Source organism: Orcinus orca, chromosome 17 (assembly GCF_937001465.1).
Source record: "Orcinus orca chromosome 17, mOrcOrc1.1, whole genome shotgun sequence".
In the NCBI taxonomy this organism is placed as follows: Eukaryota; Metazoa; Chordata; class Mammalia; order Artiodactyla; family Delphinidae; genus Orcinus; species Orcinus orca.
In genome coordinates, this window is record NC_064575.1 from 86371801 (window position 1) to 86393652 (window position 21852).

At 54.2% G+C, this 21852-nt stretch overlaps 1 protein-coding gene across 2 annotated transcripts in view; it reads right to left on the minus strand.

Annotated features, from left to right (window-relative positions):
• Positions 1-2332: 2332 nt before the first annotated feature.
• The window catches only part of ZC3H3 (zinc finger CCCH-type containing 3), an 82749-nt gene continuing 63229 nt past the window's right edge, over positions 2333-21852 (minus strand). The window contains exons 10-12 of one of the 2 annotated variants that reach the window (XM_049700689.1): positions 5452-5636; positions 4476-4864; positions 2599-2779 (exon numbers count right to left, since the gene is read on the minus strand). In XM_049700689.1, coding sequence (XP_049556646.1) covers positions 2748-2779; positions 4476-4864; positions 5452-5636 — 606 coding nt within the window. In that variant the 3' untranslated portion in view covers positions 2599-2747. Of the gene's footprint in view, positions 2780-4475; positions 4865-5451; positions 5637-21852 lie in introns of both variants that reach the window. The other variant, XM_049700690.1, reaches the window with a different exon arrangement.

Below are 21852 nucleotides of genomic sequence, written 5' to 3' on the forward strand. Positions count from 1 at the left end.
GTCCCCAGGACACGGGCCCAGAGCAGCCGCTGGTGGGGCAACTCCTCTTCCTGGGGTGCCCAGCCCTTCCTGAGCCTTCCACGGTGGCCTGCAGCTGTCAGAGCGGCTGCTTCCGGGCGGTGGGCTGTACCGTGGGCAGTGGGGCCGGGGTATAGGTATGCACGTGGAGGAGAGAGAGCGGCTGGGGAGAGTAGCCTCCGGAGAGCAGTGGCAGTCCCAGGCAGGCGGTGGGCATCCAGCTGCCCACTGGTCTGTCGGGAGCCCCCGCCATGGACACACCTGCTCACCTCCTGTCCAGCTGGTGCCCACCTTGCAGTCTCAGGTGCGTGTACCCTCTTTTACCATGGAGGGAAGTACAGGGAGGTAGTGAGCAGGTGAGGGTCTGAGCCGGCCTCTCAGATCAGGAGGGACCAACAGCTGTGTCCCCAGTGGTCTCCTATCTGCCCAGGCGGAGGAGGGAGGATTTATCCCCCGCCCTCCCATCATCGAAAGTTTGCCCGCTGTGGTGGCGCTGACTGTGGGCTTCAAGAGGGAGCCTGGGGAGGATCGCCCGTCCTAGCCGGGAGGAGGAGCCGGGCAGCGGGGCAGGTTGCATCCCCGGCTCTTGCAGTCTCCCCTTTGTCATCACTTAGCCCAGGATCCTTGGCCCCCGCCGCACCAATCCACGTCTCCTCCAAGGCCCTGGGCCGAGGCCACCACCGAGAGACCCGAGGGGTGGCTGGATGAGGATACGGGCTCTGCCAATATCTGCCCGCAGGGCCAGGCTGGGGAAGCTAGCTGGCCCACAGCTGGTCCACTCAGTTCCCTGACGGGCTGGGGGCCCTTTTGTATAATTAATTAATTAATTAGTTAGTTAATTACTTTTCTTGGCCGCGTTGGGTCTTCGTTACTGTGCGCGGGCTTTCTCTAGTTGCGGCGAGCAGGGGCTACTCTTCATTGCGGTTTGCAGGCTTCTCATCGCGGTGGCTTCTCTCGTTGCGGAGCACAGGCTCTAGGCGTGCAGGCTTCAGGAGTTGTGGCACGCGGGCTTCAGTAGTTGTGGCACACAGGCTTAGTTGCTCCGTGGCATGTGGGATCTTCCTGGACCAGGGCTCGAACCCGTGTGCCCTGCACGGGCAGGCGGATTCTCAACCGCTGCGCCACCACGGAAACCCCTGGGGGCCCTTTCTTCACAGCTGGGTCTGACTCCAGAATCCACCATCCTGCCGAACTGGCAAACGTCAGGCCCCAGCGATCAGCACGAGACGACAGGACCCCTGCTCCGCTAGACTGAACAGCGCCACCGCACGCTGATGCTGGGCAGGACCCTTGCCACGAACTGGCCTTGGTTCTTGTCACCTCTGAGCTGCTGCAGGGGCGCGCCATCACACAGACGAGAGCTGGTGGAGAGCAGGACCCCCGGGTGCTCACCCTGGCCTCCCGGGGCGGAGTGTCCGTCCCTCCCGTGCCAGGGCTGGGCCGAGGGGCCTTCGTTGGCCAATGCGAGGCACTGGCCATCGAGGATGGAGTGTGGGCGGAGGCCCGAGCTGCACCCACACGGGTGGCCCTCTTACCCTTCAGCCAGCGCGGCCCTTTCAACCTGGGCCCAGAAGGAGCAGGTGGAGGACAAGTGGCGGTGCAGCTGACCCGACTCCTGGCAGAAGCGTGAGGCTGCAGGCTGGGGAGCAAGGGGCCCCCAGCACACGGGGTGGTTTGTGATGTGGATCCCGGGGCGGCCGCCCCAGAAGGGGGCTGCTGGCACACGCTCGCCAGCGGGAGCACAGCTCACTTCCCTGGGGGTGAGGGGTGAATACCCTGAGTGGCCATGCACCCCTCTAAGCCTGGGCAGCGGCATCCAGCAGGGGGCCAGGCCCTGTCCGAGGCCCCCGTGCTCTCCGCCAGGGCTCCCCAAGCCCAGGGGCCAGAGACGCTGCCTCCTCCCTCGGGCCGCCCTGTCCCAGGCCAGGTGCCAGCTTGGGGCAGGTCCTCTGGCCCCAGGCTGTGGCATCCAACATGCAGGCAGGCCCCTCCTGGGTCTCTCCCAGCCACAAATCACACTGGCCTAGCCGTGGGGGACAGGCTGCCCCAACCCTCTGAGCCATCTAGGGGCGGCAGGGAAGTGGCCCATGTTCCTGCCCGAAGGCACGGAGGGGCTGTGCCTCCGCCTCACCAGGGCCAGGCGGGCAGGTGGAGAATGAGTGGGGGGCCACTGGAGGGGGGCCTGTGGCCTGCCCCTCACCTTCCCCTCAATCTCAGGCCTCCAGGCCACCCTGGGGTGGCACCCCTGGGGACGCTCTAGGGCCTCTGGGCAGGCCGGGCAGCGGTGGGGTGGCAGTCAGGACAGCCACGAGGACACAGGACAGAACCTTTATTGCTGAACACAAAACACCCGCCAGGGAGGCCTGCCCGGCAGTCCCTCCCTGGGCAGGAGGTCTGCGGGAGGACCGGCGTGGGGGTGGGGGGGCGCGCATTGCATGGCCGCTGCCGCACCCACAGTGGGGACGGGCCTGGGGGTGAGCCCTGCCGGGCACCCCTCGGGGCAAGGCTGAAGAACCCGGGGTGGGTGGGTGGGTGGAGCCCAGCCCGAGGGAGGTGAGGCCTGGGCACTGATCACGCAGGGCTGAGAGCCAGGCGGGCAGAGCGACGGCCCTGCAGCCCCTGGGGGGGCGCTCTGTGGCAAGCGGTCCCTCCTCTGGGGTGGTGGCGGGCAGTCTCCTTCCTCTCCAGGGATGAAGGGCTGAGGTAGGCGTGGGCCGGCTCCCTGGGCCTCACAGACGGGGTTTGATGTGCAGCGATTTCCCTGTTCCGAGAGGGGCAAAGGTCAGGCACCAGGAGTCCCCCAGCCAGGAGGAATGCCCCCCCCCCAAAGCTTCTGGGTCAGGGACCGCTAGCAATGGGGAGAGGGGCTTTGACACCATCGTCCTCTCGTCCACCACCCACTGCCCTCCCTGGGGTCCGGCGTCTAGCAGGGTGCAGGCCTGGCCTGTGGGGCTGAGAGCTCCCCTGGGTGGGGGAGCAGAGGCCTGCCAGGTGGGATAGCCCCTGGGGAGTGGGTGGGTCACGGCGGGAGCCACAGCAGTGTCCAGGCTGAGCTATAAACACCAGGTGCAGGCCGCCTGCACGCACACACAGCACAGGCTCGCACCTGGACAAGTCTGAGGCTGCCAGACGGAGCCCCTGGCGTGAAAAGCCAGGGTGGGTGTGAGCAGTTGCTGGGTGAGGGGCGGGGCTGAGGCCCCTGTGCAGGGTGACATGCCGGGGCGGGAGGGGCGCGGTGGTAGAGGCTTCCCACAGCAGAGCAGGCTCCTGCCCTGTGTGGCCCACGCTCACTGGGTGCCAATGCCCCTCCCCTCCTGTGAACACTCCAGGCCAGCAGCCCCGCTGACCACAGATGCCTCCGTGTGGCTGCCCATCGGCACGGCACTGTCCACGTGCCCCCTGCCAGCCCACCTCTCCTCCTGGGACCCCACTTCAGGGCCGAGGACCCCAGTCACCGGCTCAGCTAAGCCAGTGCCTAGAGGTCAGCCCAGCCAGCCAGGGCCCCCGGCCTGCAGACTCCACCGGCCTCTGCTTGAGGGCCTCGGCCCCCCTCTGCCTGTCCTTCCAGCTCCCGGGAGGTCAGCAAGGCCTGAGCAGGGAAGGAGGCTGATGGGGGCCCCCAGGACAGTGGGGGTCTGCAGCCTCTCACCCACCCTGCCTGCTTCCTCTGATTCTGGGGCTGCTTGCAGGGCTCCTTATCTTACTTTAAAAAAAAAAAAAGAATTTTCAAAGGTGGCTGCCTCGTGCTGTCTGCTCCCTCCCCCCGTGCCCCAGTGTGTCCTCCCAATGGAAGGAGCTGGTGACCAGCCAGGCAGGGTGGGCGGGTGGGGGGCCCGGCCGCAGCCTGGCGTCTGGGACGCGGTGGCTTGAGCAGGCGTGAGCGAGCTCAGCAGAGCTGTTAGCAAAGGCTGCAGCAAGCGTCTTCCATTAACGCTACGACCGTGAAATATGACAATAAAATGACGGCCGTATGGTCGCAAATTTGCAGCCCGCCGAGCTGCGTGGGGTTTATCGTCACTCAAACGCGCAGAGAGCTGTAAAATGTTTACAGAAAGGGTCGTTTGCAGCCATAAAATCCTCTTTTCTCTCCTAAACAAGGCTGAGTGGAGCCATTTACCAAGCCCCAAATGTTCATCGGGGGAGAGGGAACATCTGTTCTCTCCAGGAGCCTGCAGTGATCTTCCAGAACAAATGAACAGAAATGGGTGCTTTCTAATTAAATCAGCCCTCGGCTGGCGCGGTCTGTGCTGGCGGCACTGCTGTGCTCGCACCTCGCCGGCCCTGCCCCTGTGGGCCCCCGCAGGTGCACACCTGCCAAGCCAGGGACAGGGCACGGCAGCGCCCAGCCCACGCCAGCTCTCCGGAACCATCCAGGCCCCGCCTAGAGATTCTGACCCAGTGGGTCTGAGGCGGGCACTGCAAGAGTGCAGCTGCGCTCCGGCGGGCGGGTTGCCTACCTGAGTCCTTGGTGGGGCTGCTCCTGGGGGTCGGGGTCCTGGGCTGGCCTCCTGGGCTTGGCGAGGACTGCAGGGAGATGAAGGAGGGCAGCCTGCAGAGGCTGCCGGAGCCCGTCCCCGCCGAGGCAGCCTCCTCCGGCACAGACAGCTCCTCCAGGTCCAGGGGCAGGGAGGCGGAGGGGGAGGAGGGGGAGAGGCGGGAGGGGGAGGACGGGGGGGAGGAGGGGGAGGGGGGCGAGGAGGAGGAGTGGGGGGAGGAGACGGAGGAGGAGGAGGCTGAGGCTGCAGCTAAGAGCCGTGGGGAAGGCGGGGTGGAGGCCGAGCCGGCTGCCGCGGAGGTGGGGCAGCTGGACATCTGCCTGGTGGGGCGATGGGCGGCCAAGGACTTCCTGCGGGAAATGAAGGGGAGCAGAGGCGTGAGGGTGGGCGGCCGGCCGGCCACCTGTATACTGCCTGTCCCGGCGGCAAGGCTCCCGGCGCCGCCCCGCCCTGGCAGCCATCAGGCATCACCGTGCGGGTTCAAGGCTGGCCCTGGGCCCAAGGACAGGCTGGCGGCGCTACAGGACCTGCAGCAACGCCACGCTGACCCTGTCCTCACCTTCTGCAGCCTTCCTCATGCACACGGGCTCCCACATTCACAGGGGGGTGAGCACAACAGGGGTCCCAGCCGTGAGCATCACCTGGGACCCTCCCCTCTCCTGGGGACTTGGAGGGGGCAGCTGAGAAGCCCCCACCTTCCTCCCCAGGGCGGGGGCTGGGCAGCCCTGCATGGCTTGGTCTGGGCCAGGGATGCCCTTGGCTTCGCCCAGCCTGGGGACCAGTGGGTGGGACACCTCGAGGTCACTTGATCGACTCTGGACTGAGGTTTCTTTTAGGGTCTGAAGCCCACAGAGCTGGGTGGCGGCGGGGTGGGGGGCTCCTTCCTGACCACCCCCCACCCTGCGCTTACACATGCAGCGCCCACTGTCCCCGTCACCTGGGCCCGTGGCTGGTGGAAGCCCTGCTCCTGGGGGGCGTGATGTTGGGCTCCGGGGCCGGGGCTGTGGCTGCCCGCCGGCCGAGGTGCCTCTGGTTGCGGTGGAGCAGCTGGCACTGGGCGCCCCGGGGGCAGACGCCCCTGCGGGAGAAGTCGGGACACAGCAGCGTGTGCTTCTTCTTGCACTGCGGGGAGAAGGGGCGTGGCTGGGCAAGCCAGTGGAGGCCTCTGCGCCACTGGGGTGGCCCTGCCTGCTCCGCCCGCTGAGGCCTGGGCCAAAGGCTTCCTGTTGGGGGACTGAGGCCCGAGGGCCAGAGTGGCCCCGCAGCCCACGCCCCACCCATCAAGAAGATGCCCCTGAGCAGCCCAAGGGTCGAGGGCGCCGCCCAGTCCAGCCCTGCGCCTGGGCTGAGGGTCCTGTCAGGCTGAGGGTCCTGTCAGGCTGAGGGTCCTGTCAGCCTGAGGTGGCGATTCCCAGGGCGCTAACTCCTCCTCCTGACCACAGCCCACCCATCCTGGCAGAGGACCAGGGTGGGGGCGCTAGGCCTGGGGGCCCAGGGTGGAGGCCGGCTGCACACCTGATCCACCACACCTGTCACGGTGCTAATTACACCCCGTGGGGGCGGCCTACAAGCAGCTCGGGCAACAGGCAGCCTCAGCTCTGCCCACCAAGCCCAAGGCCTGCCTTTCCTCGGCCCTCCTGCCCCCAGGACTGGGGCTGCAGGGCCCAACTCCGCAGCCGGGCTGTGTCCCACTTCTTGCCTGGCTCTTCTAGGGGAGGGGGTCCTGTTCTTCCCCACACCCAACAGCTGGCTTAGGGGGCCCGACCCAGCAGGAGAGAGCCAGGTACAGCAAGCCTCATGGGCCAGGTGACAGGCGATATGCTGGAGACAGGCCCGGATGGGAACCACTGCAAGCAGAGTCCCTGTGAAACCCACCCAGGGGGGAGTTTAAAACCAGCCCCGGTGCCTGAGCAGCTCGAGGGTGTCCACCGGCACAGCCACTGGAAATACACGGCAACAGCCTCGAAAGCATCTTCCTCCCGGGCCCCATCACCTCTCCCCGGGCACGTGCCCCGAGAGTCCGTGATCTTAGCTCTGCTCCCAGCACCCAGGACAGAGCCGGCCGAGGACCCCACGGGGCGTGTACCCATTCTGTGAGCAGGATCTGGGCATTGACCCCATTCTTGGCCCCACATCTGGCTCCCCGCTGCCCCCAAGGGACCAGAAGCCCCTCACACTGGAGCCTGGGGGCTGGCATGAAGACAGGCAGGCAACAGCCCGAGCACCCCTGCACCACATCCCTGTGCTGGGCAGACTCAGCCCTGCCCCCGAGCAGAAGGCAGGCTCAGGCCAATGCCTGCTCTCCCTCCCTCCCTCCCTCCCTCCCCTCTGCCCTGGGCCTGGCCAGTGACAGGATCCCGAACCCAGTGGCCCCGCCCTCGCTGTTGCACACATAAAAGAGACACATGGAGACGCTGGGGCCATGCAGGGCTGCCCCTCGGGGTCTCCTGGGGAATAAGGGGGGTCGGGGCAGGTAGAGGGGACAGGAAGGACCTTTGGGTGGAGAGGGCCCAGCACCGGGCTGCACACAGAGAGATGGCTAGAGGGCGCTGGACCTGCACTGTCCCGCGGTGACCACGAGCCCCGTGGCTGCTCTGAGCCTGGACGGTGTGACAGGTGCAACGCACAGGGGGCCCCAGGTAAAAGGCGGCACAGAGCTTTCCTCCCTGGTCGCACGCTGACATTTGTGATCTGCTGGGTCAAATAAACTCATCTCACCTGTTTCTGTTTCACTTTCTTAAGGTGCTACTAGGAAATGTGAAATCCTGCGTGGGGTTCACATCTGGCTGACCTTCCTACTAGAGATGGCTGGTCTGAACTAGCTGAACTAGCTCCCAAGAACTAGTCTGAACTAGCTCCCAAGAACAACCGAATCCTAGGCTAGAGTGTAAAGAACTTTCTCAAATCGTCCGAGAGCTATCGAGAAAGTGAAATGATGGAGGAAAATCTATGCAGAGACGTGGTGGACACAGGGCTGGTCTCAGGTCTCAAAGGCCCGACGTCCCCCTTAGACCAAGGTCACTGAGGAAGGGGCAAAACCAACCAACCACACAAAACTCCCTGCAGAGCTGGAAATTAAGAAAGTCACCGCTAAATAATTCATTGGTCAAACAAGAAACAATGGAAATCAGGGAATATTTAGAACCAAATGAAAACACCAAAACAACCCATCAAAATTCGTGAAATGCAGCTGAAGCAGCACTTGGACAGAAGTCCTCAGCCTTACAGGCTCATGTTATTAGTAAAGAGGATATACCTCAAAAGTTAGAAGGAAAACACCAAAATGACCCAAAGAAAGCAGAGGGAAGGAAATAAAGAGAAAAGGAACATATGAACAGTATTAGGAATGACAAAAGTGCTGTTAAACTGCTGACACTGTAGAAAGCAAAAAGATATCAAGATGATACAATGAACAAACTTTATGCCAATGAATCTGAAAGCAGACGAAATCTACAAATTCTAGAAAAATTGACAAGAACTGATATAAAACCTGAATGAACATTCCTATGACCATAAAGGAATCTGAATCAGTAGTTAAAAAATAAGGAAAGCCCCAGCCCAGGGTTTCAGTGGTAGGTCAACCATGTATTCAAGAGTTGCGTCATTCCAGCCTTACATGAACTGGTCCACAGAAAAGGAAAGCAGAGAATACTTCTCAACGTAGTTTATTGGGCCAGAATAATCTTAGAACCAAACCCTGACCAGAACTAGATGATAAGAGAACATTTAGGGACTTCCCTGGTGGTGCAGTGGTTAGGAATCTGCCTGCCAATGCAGAGGACATGGGTTCGAGCCCTGGTCCTGGAAGATCCCACATGCCGCGGAGCAACTAAGCCCGAGCACCACAACTACTGAGCCTGCGCCCTAGAGCCCGTGAGCCACAACTACTGAGCCCACGTGCCACAACTACTGAAGCCCGTGTGCTTTGAGCCCGTGCTCCGCAACAAGAGAAGCCACCGCAATGAGAAGCCCATGCACCGCAACAAAGAGTAGCCCCCACTTGCCGCCAACTAGAGAAAGCCCGCGTGCAGCAATGAAGACTCAACGCAGCCAAAAATAAATTAAAAAAAAATGAAATTCAGCATCAATTCAAAGTTTAGCAAATTCGTGATAGAAGGGAACTTCCTTAGCTTAATATAGAACCTTTCAGAAAGCCTCACTTGCCAAGGGGCATGGCTGGAAGCCCACGGCCATGACGAGTCAATATCACACTGGGCTTACAGGCAGGGCAGAAAAAGAAAGAAAAGGCGTTTAAACTGAAAGGAAGAAAATATGGTCGTTACTTCAAAAGATACGACTGTTAATGCAGAGAAACCCAAGAGAATCCACCCTATGGGTGATTTACGACAATTACTAATAGAGTTTAGCAAGGTTGCTGGAAACAAAATCAATATTAAAAGTTGTATGTCCAGGGCTTCCCTGGTGGCACAGTGGTTGAGAGTCCGCCTGCCGATGCAGGGGACACGGGTTCGTGCCCCGGTCCGGGAAGATCCCACATGCCGCGGAGCGGCTGGGCCCGTGAGCCATGGCCAATGAGCCTGCGCGTCCGGAGCCTGTGCTCCGCAGTGGGAGAGGCCGCAACAGTGAGAGGCCCGCGTACAGAAAAAAAAAAAAAAAAATTGTATGTCCATACACCAATGAGCAGTGAGAAGATAACATTTAAAAACGTGTTCTTGATAAAAATAATGAATGTGACAGGAACAAATCTAACGAAGATAAGCAAGAATTTTATTAAATGAAAAGCTTTTGACAAAATTCAACACCCATTTATGATAAAAACTCTCCAGAAATTGGGCATAAAGGGAACCTACCTCAACATAATAAAGGCCATATATGACAAACCCAGAGCAAACATTCTCAATGGTGAAAAAGTGAAAGCATTTCCTTTAAGATCAGGAACAAAACAAGGATGTCCACTCTTGCCACTATTATTCAACATAGTTTTGGAAGTCCTAGCCATGGCAATCAGAGAAGAAAAATAAATAAAAGGAATACGAATTGGAAAAGAGGAAGTAAAACTGTCACTGTTTGCAGATGACATGATACTATACATAGAGAACCCTAAAGATGCCACCAGAAAACTACTAGAGCTAATCAATGAATTTGGTAAAGATGCAGGATACAAAATTAATGCACAGAAATCTCTTGCATTTCTATACACTAACAATGAAAGATCAGAAAGAGAAATTAAGGAAATAATCCCATTTGCCTACATATCAAAAAGAATAAAATACCTAGGAATAAACCTACCTAAGGAGGTAAAAGACCTGTACTCAGAAAACTCTTAAGACACTGATGAAAGAAATCAAAGATGACACAAACAGATGGAGAGGTATACCATGTCCTTGGATTGGAAGAATCAATACTGTGAAAATGACTATACTACCTAAAGCAATCTACAAATTCAATGCCATCCTTATCAAATTACCAGTGGCATTTTTACAGAACTAGAACAAAAAATCTTAAAATCTGTATGGAGACACAAAAGACCCCGATAGCCAAAGCAGTCTTGAGGGAAAAAAAACGGAGCTGGATGGAATCAGACTCCCTGACTTCAGACTATACTACAAAGCTACAGTAATCAAGACAATATGGTACTGGCACAGAAACAGAAATACAGATCAATGGAACAGGATAGAAAGCCCAGAGATAAACCCATGCACCTATGGTTAACTAATCTACGACAAAGGAGGCAAGGGCATATAATGGAGAAAAGACAGTCTCTTCAATAAGTGGTGCTGGGAAAACTGGACAGCTACATGTAAAAGAATGAAATTAGAACACTCCCTAACACCATACACAAAAATAAACTCAAAATGGATTAGACACCTAAATGTAAGACCAGACACCATAAAACTCTTAGAGGAAAACATAGGAAGAATACTCTTTGGCATAAATCACAGCAAGATCTCTCTTGATCCACCTCCTAGAGTAATAGAAATAAAAAGAAAAATAAACAAATGGGACCTAATGAAACTTAAAAGCTTTTGCAAAGCAAAGGAAACTACAAACAAGACGAAAAGACAACCCTCAGAATGGGATAAAATATTTGCAAACGAATCAACAGACAAAGGATTAATCTCCAAAATATATAAACAGCTCATGCAGCTCAATATTAAAAAAACAAACAATGCAATCCAAAAATGGGCAGAAGACCTAAATAGACATCTCTCCAAAGAAGACATACAGATGGCCAAGAAGCACATGAAAAGCTGCTCAACATCACTAATTATTAGAGAAATGCAAATCAAAACTACCATGAGGTATCCCCTCACACCAGTCAGAATCGGCATCATCAGAAAATCTACAAACAACAAATGCTGGAGAGGGTGTGGAGAAAAGGGAGCCCTCCTGCACTGCTGGTGGGAATGTAAATTAACACAGCCACTGTGGAGAACAGTATGGAGGTTCCTTAAAAAACTAAAAATAGAATTACCATATGACCCAGCAATCCCACTACTGGGCATATACCCAGAGAAAACCATAATTCAAAAAGACACATGCACCCCAATGTTCACTGCAGCACTATTTACAATAGCCAGGTCATGGAAGCAACCTAAATGCCCATCGACAGATGAATGGATAAAGAAGATGTGGTACATATATACAATGGAATATTACTCAGCCATAAAAAGGAACGAAATTGGGTCATTTGTAGAGATGTGGATGGATCTAGAGACTGTCATACAGAGTGAAGTCAGAAAGAGAAAAACAAATATCATATATTAATGCATAATTGTGGAACCTAGAAAAATGGTACAGATGAATCGGTTTGCAGGGCAGAAATAGAGACACATATGTAGAGAACAAACGTATGGACACCAAGGCGGAGCGGGGGGAAGTGGCGGGGGTGGTGGTGGTAGTGGTGGGATGAATTGGGAGATAGGGATTGACATGTACACACTAATATGGATAAAACAGATAACTAATAAGAACCTGCTGTATAAAAAAATAAATAAAATAAAATTCAAAAATTCAAAAAAAAAATTTTATTAAACGACATCAAAGGAGAACCCTGTATAACTAGAGACGGTGTGCCTTGATCATGGGCAGAAGACTCACTGGAGAGACAGATACCAACTGTCCAAGGAAACCTGACTACAGAGGGGCCCATGACAGATCCACAGGGCGAAGGGGCTCTTCAATGCAAGGTGTGTGGGCGAAACAACACTGGTCCCCTACACAGACACAAAATCACTTCCAGCTGGACTGGTGGGGAACGTCTTCAATGGCAAAGATCCGACCACAGGATGCAGTGGGGAAGGAGATCTCATACAAGCACAAGAGGTGCAAACTGTAAAGAGAGATGAATAATAATATTTCCATTAAAATTAAGAGCTTTTGGGCTTCCCTGGTGGTGCAGTGGTTGAGAGTCCGCCTGCCGATGCAGGGGACACGGGTTCGTGTCCTGGTCTGGGAAGATCCCACATGCCACAGAGCAGCTGGGCCTGTGAGCCATGGCCGCTGAGCCTGCGCGTCCGGAGCCTGTGCTCCGCAACGGGAGAGGCCACAACAGTGAGAGGCCCGCGTACCGCAAAAAAAAAAAAAAAAAATTTAAGAGCTTTTGTTTGTCAAGATACATCACAAAGATGGGACTTCCCTGGTGGTCCCAATGCAGGAGGCCTGGGTTCGATCCCTATCAGGGAACTGGATCCTACATGCCGCAACTAAAGACCCCATATGCCATAACTAAGACCCAGTGCAGCTAAATAAATAAATATTAAAAAGAAACATCACAAAGAAGTAAAAAAATAAATGACAAACTGAAGATACTTGCCACTAATGTGAATAACAAAAGATTAATATTCAGAATATTTTACATTGCTATATATAGATATATATTTTTTAATTTAAAAAAATATTTATTTATTTATTTTTAGTTGCATTGTGTCTTTGTTGCTGCGCCTGGGCTTTCTCTAGTTGCAGCGAGCGGGGGCTACTCTTCACTGCGGTGTGCGGGCTTCTCACTGCAGCGGCCTCTCTTGTTGCGGAGCACGGGCTCTAGGCACACAGGCTTCAGTAGTTGTGGTACGCGGGCTCAGCAGTTGTGGCTCGCGGGCTTAGCTGCTCCATGGCATGTGGGATCTTCCCGGGCCAGGGCTCGAACCCGTGTCCCCTGCATTGGCAGGTAGATTCTTAAACACTGCATCACCAGGGAAGTCCCACAATGATATATTTTTATGTTCACATTTATATTTTATAAATTTCCCATGAGTCAGTAAGAGAAAACCAACACACTGGAGAAATGTCTCCACATTCACTTAAAAATAAAACAACAAAACCCCAGCTATTTTTCAGAAGAGAAGGCACAAGGGGTTTAAACATTAGGGAAGACGTTCTGCTTCATTTAAATCAGAGAAAAGCAAATTAAAAAATGCAAGGTAGCTTTCAATCCTTAAAATGATCAAAAAGATAACAGATGAACGTGTGGGCACAGCCTCTGGGAGTCGCCTGGAGGTTCCGACTACAGCGACCTGCCACACACTCCGTGCCTGTGGCCGTCGCTCTCCAAGGGCTCTAAAGCCCTGGTCCCCTCGGGGGCGGCAGAGCCCGCGGCACAGACTGTCCCCAAGACGCCAGCCTGCCCTCCCGAAGCCCTTCTGCAGGGGCGAGGCCAGGAGGACCACTGAGCCGCACACCTGAGCTCGCCCCTCAGCCACCACGGCTCCTGGGGGCCACTCTGTCCAGGGCACGGTCCCGCTGGCCGACTGCGCCAGGCCTGGTGGTGACTGTGGAGGAGCTGGCGTGGGGCTGCGGGTCCTCTCCTCCTTGGCCAGCAACATGTCGGACTCTTCCGTCTGGCTTGTCCACAGCAGCCCCACATGCTGGTGCGGCCCAGGGGCCGTTGGCCCTCACACTCTACCTGGGTCCCGCCCACTCATTTCCGCCCTCCCGCGGGGGCCAGGTCCTCTCTCAGGAGCCAGCAACACCTCCACTGGGGGGCCCATCAACGTCCCCGGTGACTCACCAGCTTCCTTTCCACCCCCCAAACCAAAGCTGCCCCCTTTTCCAGCTTGGAAGCCCCCTCCCCCTCCCCCTCTGCCCACCACTGGCCCCGCTGCAGGCCTCTCGAGTGCGCCTGCTCTTGGCCACTGTCCGTGGGGGCCCTGCCTCAACCACTTCATCATTCATTCCAATACTGGCACCCAAATGCAGTGGGATATCCTAGAACAGAGAACAGAAATTCGGGGGAAACCGGGTAAAATCCGAACAAAGCCTCAGGTTAAGCTGGTGGTAACGCACCAGCGCTGACTTCTTAGTTCTGACAGACAGTGACAGCTATGTAAGACACTAGGGGCTTCCTGGTGACGCCGTGGTTAAGAATCCGCCTGCCAATGCAGGGGACACGGGTTCGAGCCCTGGTCCAGGAAGATCCCACACGCCGCGGAGCAACTAAGCCCGTGCGCCACAACTACTGAGCCTGCGCTCTAGAGCCCGCGAGCCACAACTACTGAAGCCCGCACGCCTAGAGCCCGTGATCCGCAACAAGAGAAGCCACCGCAATGAGAAGCCTGTGCACCGCAACTAAGAGTAGGCCCCGCTCGCCACAACTAGAGAAAGCCCACGTGCAGCAACAGAGACCCAGCGCAGCCAAAAATAAATAAATATTTTAAATAACTAACTAACTAACTAAATAAATAAATGGCACTTACCAAAATGATATTAAAAAAAAGACAAGATACTAGCAGTGCAGGAGCCTGGGTGAAGGGTGCGCGGACCCTTCTCTGCACTATCTGCCACTTTTCGGTAAGTCTACACGATCACAAAGAAGATGCTTATCACACGATAAATGACGAGCACTCTGTGCCGGGGCCCACGCAGAGAACAAGTCGCCCCCTCCCAGTCAAGGTGCCCGCTGGACTCCTTCTGAGGGCATCAGAGGCCACTGCGAGACCCGGGCCCTGCAGCAACAGAAGCTGATCCCAAGGGTGAGACCTGTTGTCTGAAAAGGACAATTAGATGGGCAAGCCTCGGGCGAGACAGCCCAGAGAAAAGGCGAGAAAATGCCAACTAAATACAGATGGAAAAGGTTAAGAGCTCAAGATGCAATGGGGCATGTTATACACACAAAGGCACACCAATACATTGAAAACCTCGACAAAACAGATCAATTTCTGGGGGAAAATAAGTCAAAACTGGCAAAATAAAGAAATAGAAGGGACTGCCACTTCCTGGAAGACGAAGGAGACATATTTGTCCCTACTCCTCCACTAAGCACCACCAAAACCCTGACAACCGCAGGAAGACCATAAAAGGTGGAGAGGAGGCAGGCCACCAGGGACCTGGGGACCCAAGAAGTGACGCGGTGGTGGCTCTTGGGACTTCCTGTTGCCTCGTCATCCTGACCTGGAGCAGAAGTTGTTGACAACTCGGAAGTGTCAGTGGGTGCGGATAAGGGGTGGCTCCCTCGCACCCGGGCCAGCAAAGGCTGAGTGGGGAGCCTTGACCCTGGCATCCCTCCCTGCCCTGCTAGGATGGTGCCGGAGGAGGCTGAGTGGGAAGCGAGTACTGCCATCCGCCCAGGACCACCAGGGAGACCCCTCTGCAGGGGTCAGTGAAGGCCGAGTGGGGGAACCAGGATTTCTACCTGCACGCCCCCTGCCCACCTCCTGGAGTGGACTCAGGGGAAACCTGCTGAAACAGAAGGTTTAAATAAGATCCAGACTCTCATAACAGCCCAAACATCCAGGTTTCAATAGGAAACGACTCATCACACCAAGAGCAGCTGGCAGGGAACCACGTACACGGAGGAATAGCTGTAAAGTTGTATGTGGATTTTCAACTGCGCCGGGGGGTGGAGGGTGTTGGTGCCCCTGACTGCCCCCCGCCGTGCTGTTCAAGGGTCAACTGTATAGTGCAGAGACTGAATCAGTAATCAAAAGCCTCCCCACAAGGAAAAGCCCAAGACCAGATGGTTTCAACAGGTGAACTCTACTAAACATGTATGGAAGAACTGATACCTATTCTTCTTAGATTCTTCCAAAAAACTGAAGAGGCAAGAATACTTCCTAACTTACAACAGTCAAAACAATCTATGAGGCTAGTCTTACCTTGATTCCAAGACCAGACAAAGACACTACAAGAAAAGGAAACTACAGATCAATATTACTTATGAATACAGATGTGAATCCTCAACAAAATACTATAAAACTGAACTAGTGGCATATTAGAAGGATTATACCTCGTGATCCAGTGGGATTTAGTCTCGGAATGCAAAGATGGTTCAACATCCAAAAATCAATCAATATAATTGTGACTGATCAATGTGATCAATATGTTTATTGACCAGCTTAATAGAATGAAGGGAAAAACCCCACATGATCATCTCAATTGACCCAAAAAAGATTTGACAGGACTCAACACATTTTCATAATAAAAACACCAAATAAACTAGGACTGGAAGAGAATAACCTCAACATAATAAAGGCCACGTACGACAAGCCCTTAGCTAACAGCATACTCAACAGTGAAAGACTGAAAGCTAGGATAGCCCCGTTGTTCACTTTTATTCAACGTAGTACTAGAAGCTCTAGCCGGAGCAATTCGGCAAAAAAAAGGAAGGAAGAAAAGAAGGGAGGGAGGGAGGGAGGGAGGGGGGGAGGGAGAGAGAAAAGACTAAAAGGCATCCAAATCAAAAAGGAAGAAAATTATCTCTGTTAGCAGATGACATGATCTTGTATGTAGAAAACCCTAAAGAATCCACAAAAAAATTGTTAGAGTTAATAAGTGAATTCAGCAAAATTTTAGGATATAAAATGAACACACAAAAATCAACTGCAGGGGCTTCCCTGGTGGCGCAGTGGTTGAGAGTCCGCCTGCCGATGCAGGGGACACGGGTTCGTGCCCCGGTCCAGGTGGATCCCACGTGCAGTGGAGCAGCTGGGCCCGTGACCCATGGCCGCTGGGCCTGCATGTCCGGAGCCTGTGCTCTGCGGCGGGAGGGGCCACAGCAGTGAGGGGCTCGCGTACGGCAAAAAAAAAAAAAAAAAAATCAACTGAATTACTATACATTTATAATGAATGATCTAAAAAGGAAATTAAAAAACAATCCCATTTAAATAACATCAAAAAGTATAAAACACTCAGGATTTATTTATTTACTTATTTAGTTATGGATGGCTGCACTGGGTCTTCGTTGCTGCGCGCGGGCTTTCTCTAGTTGCAGCGAGTGGGGGCTACTCTTCATTGCGGTGTGGGGGTTTCTCACCGCAGTGGCAGAGAGCGGGCTCTAGGCGCTCGGGCTTCAGTAGTTGTGGCACGTGGGCTCAGTAGTTGTGGCTCGTGGGCTCTAGAGCGCAGGCTCAGTACTTGTGGATCACGGGCTTAGTTGCTCTGCGGCATGTGGGATATTCCCGGACCAGGGCTCGAACCCGTGTCCCCTGCATTGGCAGGCGGATTCCTAATCACTGTGCCACCAGGGAAGCCCAACACTCAGGAGTAAGTAAATTTAACCAAGGAGGCAAAAGACTTATACACTGCAAACTACAAAATACTGCTGAAAGAAATTAATGAAGGTCTAAATAAATGAAAACACATCATGCATTCATGTACTGGAAGACCTAGTATTGTTAAGATGACAATACTACCGAAAGTGATATACAGAGCTAATGCAATCCCTATTAAAATCCAAAAGGCCTTGTAAAAAAAAAAAAAAAACAGAAATAGAAAAACCCATCCAAAAATTTACATGGAATCTCAAGGAACCCCAAATAGCCAAAACAACCTTGGCAAAGAAGAACAAAGTTTGAAGGATGCATATTTCCTGATTTCAAAACTTATTATAAAGCTATAGTAATCAAAACACAAACATATAGACCTATGTAATAGAAAAGAGAAGCCAGAAATAAACCATCCCAAGTATGGTCAATAAATTTTCAACAATGGTGTCAAGATCATTCAATGGGGAAAGGACAGTCTTTTCAACAAGCAGTGCTGGGACTTCCCTGGTGGCGCAGTGGATAAGACTCCGTGCTCCCAATGCAGGGGGCCTGGGTTCGATCCCTGGTCAGGGAACTAGATCCCACATGCATGCCACAACTAAGAGTTCACATGCCACAACTAAGGAGCCCGCACACCACAACTAAGGAGCCCTGGTGCCGCAACTAAGGAGCTCGGCTGCTGCAACTAAGATCCGGTGCAACCAAATAAATAAATATTTTTTAAAAAGTGGTGCTGGGAAAACTGGATATCCATTTGCAAAAGAATGAAGTTGGGTCCTTATTTAATACCATATGCAAAAATTAACTCAAAATGGACCACAGACCTAAACTTTAGAGCTAAAACTATAAAACTCTTATAAGGAAACACAAGGGAAAAGCTTCATGACATTGGACTTGACAAAAATAAGTTAGATATCACACCAAAAGCACAGGCAATAGAAAAACAAATAAATAAACTGCACTTAAACAAAATGAAAAACTTCTGTGCATCAAAGTACACTACCAAGAGAGTGAAAAGACAACGCACAGAAGAGAAATATGCAAATCATATCTCCAATAAGGGGTTAGTATTCAGAATATATAAAGAACTCCTATAACTCAACAACAACAAAAAACTCCCAAACAACCCAATTCAAACATGGGCAGAAGGGACTTCCCTGGTGGTCCAGTGGTTAAGACTCCATGCTTCCAATGCAGGGGGCACGGGCTTGATCCCTGGTCAGGGAACTAAGATCCCACGTGCCACGGGGCACAGCCAAAAAAAAAAAAAGAAAGAAAAAAGGCAAGGACTTGAAGAGAAATTCAAGATAGACCAGTGACCAAGAAGCATGTGAAAGTATGTTCAACATCATTAATCTCTAAGGCACTGTGAACTGAAACCACAGTCAGATGCCACACGCTGGATGGCTATTAACCAATGAGGAAGGTAAGTCACGGGTGAGGATGTGGAGGAAGCGAAACCCTCGGGCGCTGCTGGTGGGGACGCGAACAGTGCAGTCATTACGGAAAAGTCCAGTGGTCCCTCAAAGAGCTAAATACAGGATTATCGTATAATCGGCAATTCCACTCCTGGTGCCTCTCTACCCGAAGGAAGTGACAGGAGTAACCTGAAGAGCCACTCGTACGTTGATGGTCACAGCATGCAAAAGGTACAACCCCCGTGTCCATCCCCAGAGGAGGGGACAGACGAGTGTGGTCTGGACGCACGATGGGCCGTCGCTCAGCCACAAAAGGGGTGAACCCTGAACGCATGGTGCTCAGCGGGAGAAACCTGACATGAATGGACAAATACTGTAAGATTCCACTTATGTTAAATATCTAGAAGAGGCAGGTTCATGGAGACGAAATGTAGATCTGTGGTTGCCAGGAGTTGGAGAGAGAGGGGGAACAGGAAGTCATTGCCGACTCTTTATAGAGATTCTGTTTGGGGTGATGGAAAAGTTTTGGAAATAGACAGTGGTGGTGTTGTACAGTATTATAAATGTAATTAATGCCACTGAACTGTATGCTCAACAAGGGCAAATTTTATGTTATATTTAGTTTACTACAGTTACAAAATTAAAAATGTAATACACCAAAAACCACTGTCCTGTGCACTTAAACGGGTGACAGGGCTGGCAGGTGCTGGCAAGGAGGTGACAAAATGAGACCCTCACTCATTCCTGGTGGGAGCTGGACCGGTGCAGGCGTCTATCCCTGCAGGCTGTGTCCACACTGAGACCCGCAGACGCTCACAGCAGGCTCACTCCAACAGCCCCACTGGCCACAACCCAAGTGCCCATCCCCCGACGAGCGGAGAAACAGAAAGCGGTCTCTGCACACAGTGGAGGGCCGCTCGTGTGCTGCTCGAGACCACAGCACGACGATCCTCAGAAACACGTTCACGACAGAAGCCAGACGCCGGAGTCTGCATGGTAGGACTCCCTCGCGTGCGCTGCCCACAAAAGACTGGTTCACGCAGATGGAGGTACGTTAGTGTGTCCTGGGGGTGGGGGGGGCAGCAGAGACAGGACCGACCACAGAAAGGGTCGAGGGAATGTCCTGGGGTGACGGAAACGCTCCAGCACCGGGGGGTGGTGATGGCTGCACAACTTCGTAAACTTACTAAAACCTACTGAATCGTACACCTGCCCAACAGATGAACGGGGCGATATGTAAACCGTACCTCAATAAAGCTGGCTTTAAAACGTGACACCACAAATCAGAGAGGAAAGAACGGACAGCTTAGCACGTATCTGCGGGGAAAGGCTCACTACGTGGAAGAAACGAAGCGAGGTCGCACCTCACACCACAGGCTGGGTAACAGGGACACCGGAGCCTCCCTGACACCCCAGGGCCTGCTCAAAGGGCTGTGAAGCACTGCACTAATGTATGTACGTATGTACGTATTTACTTACTTATTTATTTATTTATGGCTGCATTGGGTCTTTGTTGCTCCGAGTGGGCTTTCTCTAGTTGCAGTGAGCGGGGGCTACCCCTCGTTGCGGTGCGCGTGCTTCCCGCTGCGGTGGCCTCCCTTGCTGCGGAGCACGGGCCCTAGGTGCGTGGACTTCAGTAGTTGCGGCACGGGGGCTCAAAGGTTGTGGCTCGCAGGCTCTAGAGCGCAGGCTCAGTAGTTGTGGCACACGGGCTTAGTTGCTCTGCGGCAGGTGGGATCTTCCCGGACCAGGGCTTGAACCCGTGTCCCCTGCATTGGCAGGCAGACTCTCAACCACTGCGCCACCAGGGAAGCCCCCTGCACTAACGTCTTAATCTTCACAACCTTCTTACGTGGTAAGTACTACCGTTATCCCAATTTTACAGAAAGGAAACCGAGGCCCAGAGGGTGAACAACTTGTGCAGGGCCACGGCCGCGAGTGGACTGGGGTCTGAGCCCCAACCGGAGCCTCGCCTCCACCCCGCCTCACTGCAGCTCATAAAGCCAAACTGGAGAAGGTACAGGAGGGGCGCGTGGCCTTGAGTGGGGGCAGATCCTGGAACCAGACCCACATGGAGAAAAATGGAAGGATGCTCCCATAAAAACAGGAAGGATTTCAGCCTGGGAAAGGGTATCCGGGGCAAGTTATCAGGCGGTGACAAGGAGACACTGTCTGTGACTCCAAAGACTGATATGCCAGGACAAAGAGCCTCCGAAGGGCAGGAGGAAGCAGGGGACAGGGGCGGAGGGGCCTCTCCAGCAGGCAGAGCGCCCCTGGAAGCCCGGACCCTGACACACGCAGGGGCAGGGTGAGAAGGAGGTCGAGGAGAGTATGTGAGGGAGGCACAAGGGCCGGGACGCAGCCGGGCGGGGGCTGTCGGTACAGAGGTGGCCGCGAATGAGACTGCACATGAGCTGCAGCAGGAGGCGCGGGAGACGCGCGACACCCCAGCTGCAGTGAGCACCCTGACCACAAGCTGTGAACACAAGGAAGAGGAGCCAGGGTGCCGGGAGGGAGGGCCGTTCCAGGGCGGGGTGCGCGTCCTGCAGCTCCAGAAGGCACCCTGGGGACCACGTGAGCAACTGGACAGCGACAGTGAAGTCCCGGTGGGAGTCGCGGAGTCTGCACTGCTACCCACTCCCGGTGGGGGCAGGCAGGGAAGGGGCACTCTCCCTCTGAGGGCAGCGCTGGTGACGGTGCTCCGAGCGCGGTGAACAGAGCAGCAGGGCTGTTAGCGCCGCGCCTCACAGTGGCGTCCCCCACGGCACGTGCATTAACAGCTGCTCCACGGACCCGACAGCAAGGGACCAAGGCGACCCCACCGCCAGCGCCAGGAGTGACGGGACTCGGGGCTCGCGCAGAAAGCTCTGTGGCGGTGACCCTGTGACATGTGGCCACTGGACCACCCGAAGTGACAGGCGTCCCACAGGAGGACGCCGTGTCCCCAAGTGTCCTGAGTCTGGAGGGACAAAGTGAGGAGACACGAGGGGCTGACCTCTGAGCCTCAGGCCCAGGAGCAGCGCCCGGCCCCCGAAAGGGGAAGGGGCAGAGACCTACTCCGGACCTAAATTATTCACAAGAAAAGGGAACGCGCCTCTTTAACAAGCCAGCGCTTTATGAAGCAAGGTTAACAATTCCACTCGATTCGGTGGAATATTATAAACTCTCTGGGGCCCATCTGAGGACTTCCACTTCAGGAGCAAGGTGACGACTCAGCACTTTTTATATTATTTAGAATAAAATTAACCCTCGCCGGCCCAGGCTGCTGCTTCTGCTCCCGCGGATCCGGCCTGCTCAGCGCTTTTCCCACCTATAATTACAAGCTGCTATCCATCACGGGGCAGCCTCGCAGCCCGAAAGGGACGCAGTAAGCACTTCCACTAATAGAGGCAGACCTTAAAGACCGCTTTGATATTTTCATTTAAATGGAATCTCTAACAATAATCATCCCCAGCCTCTGGGGGTCCTGCCCCACCCCCC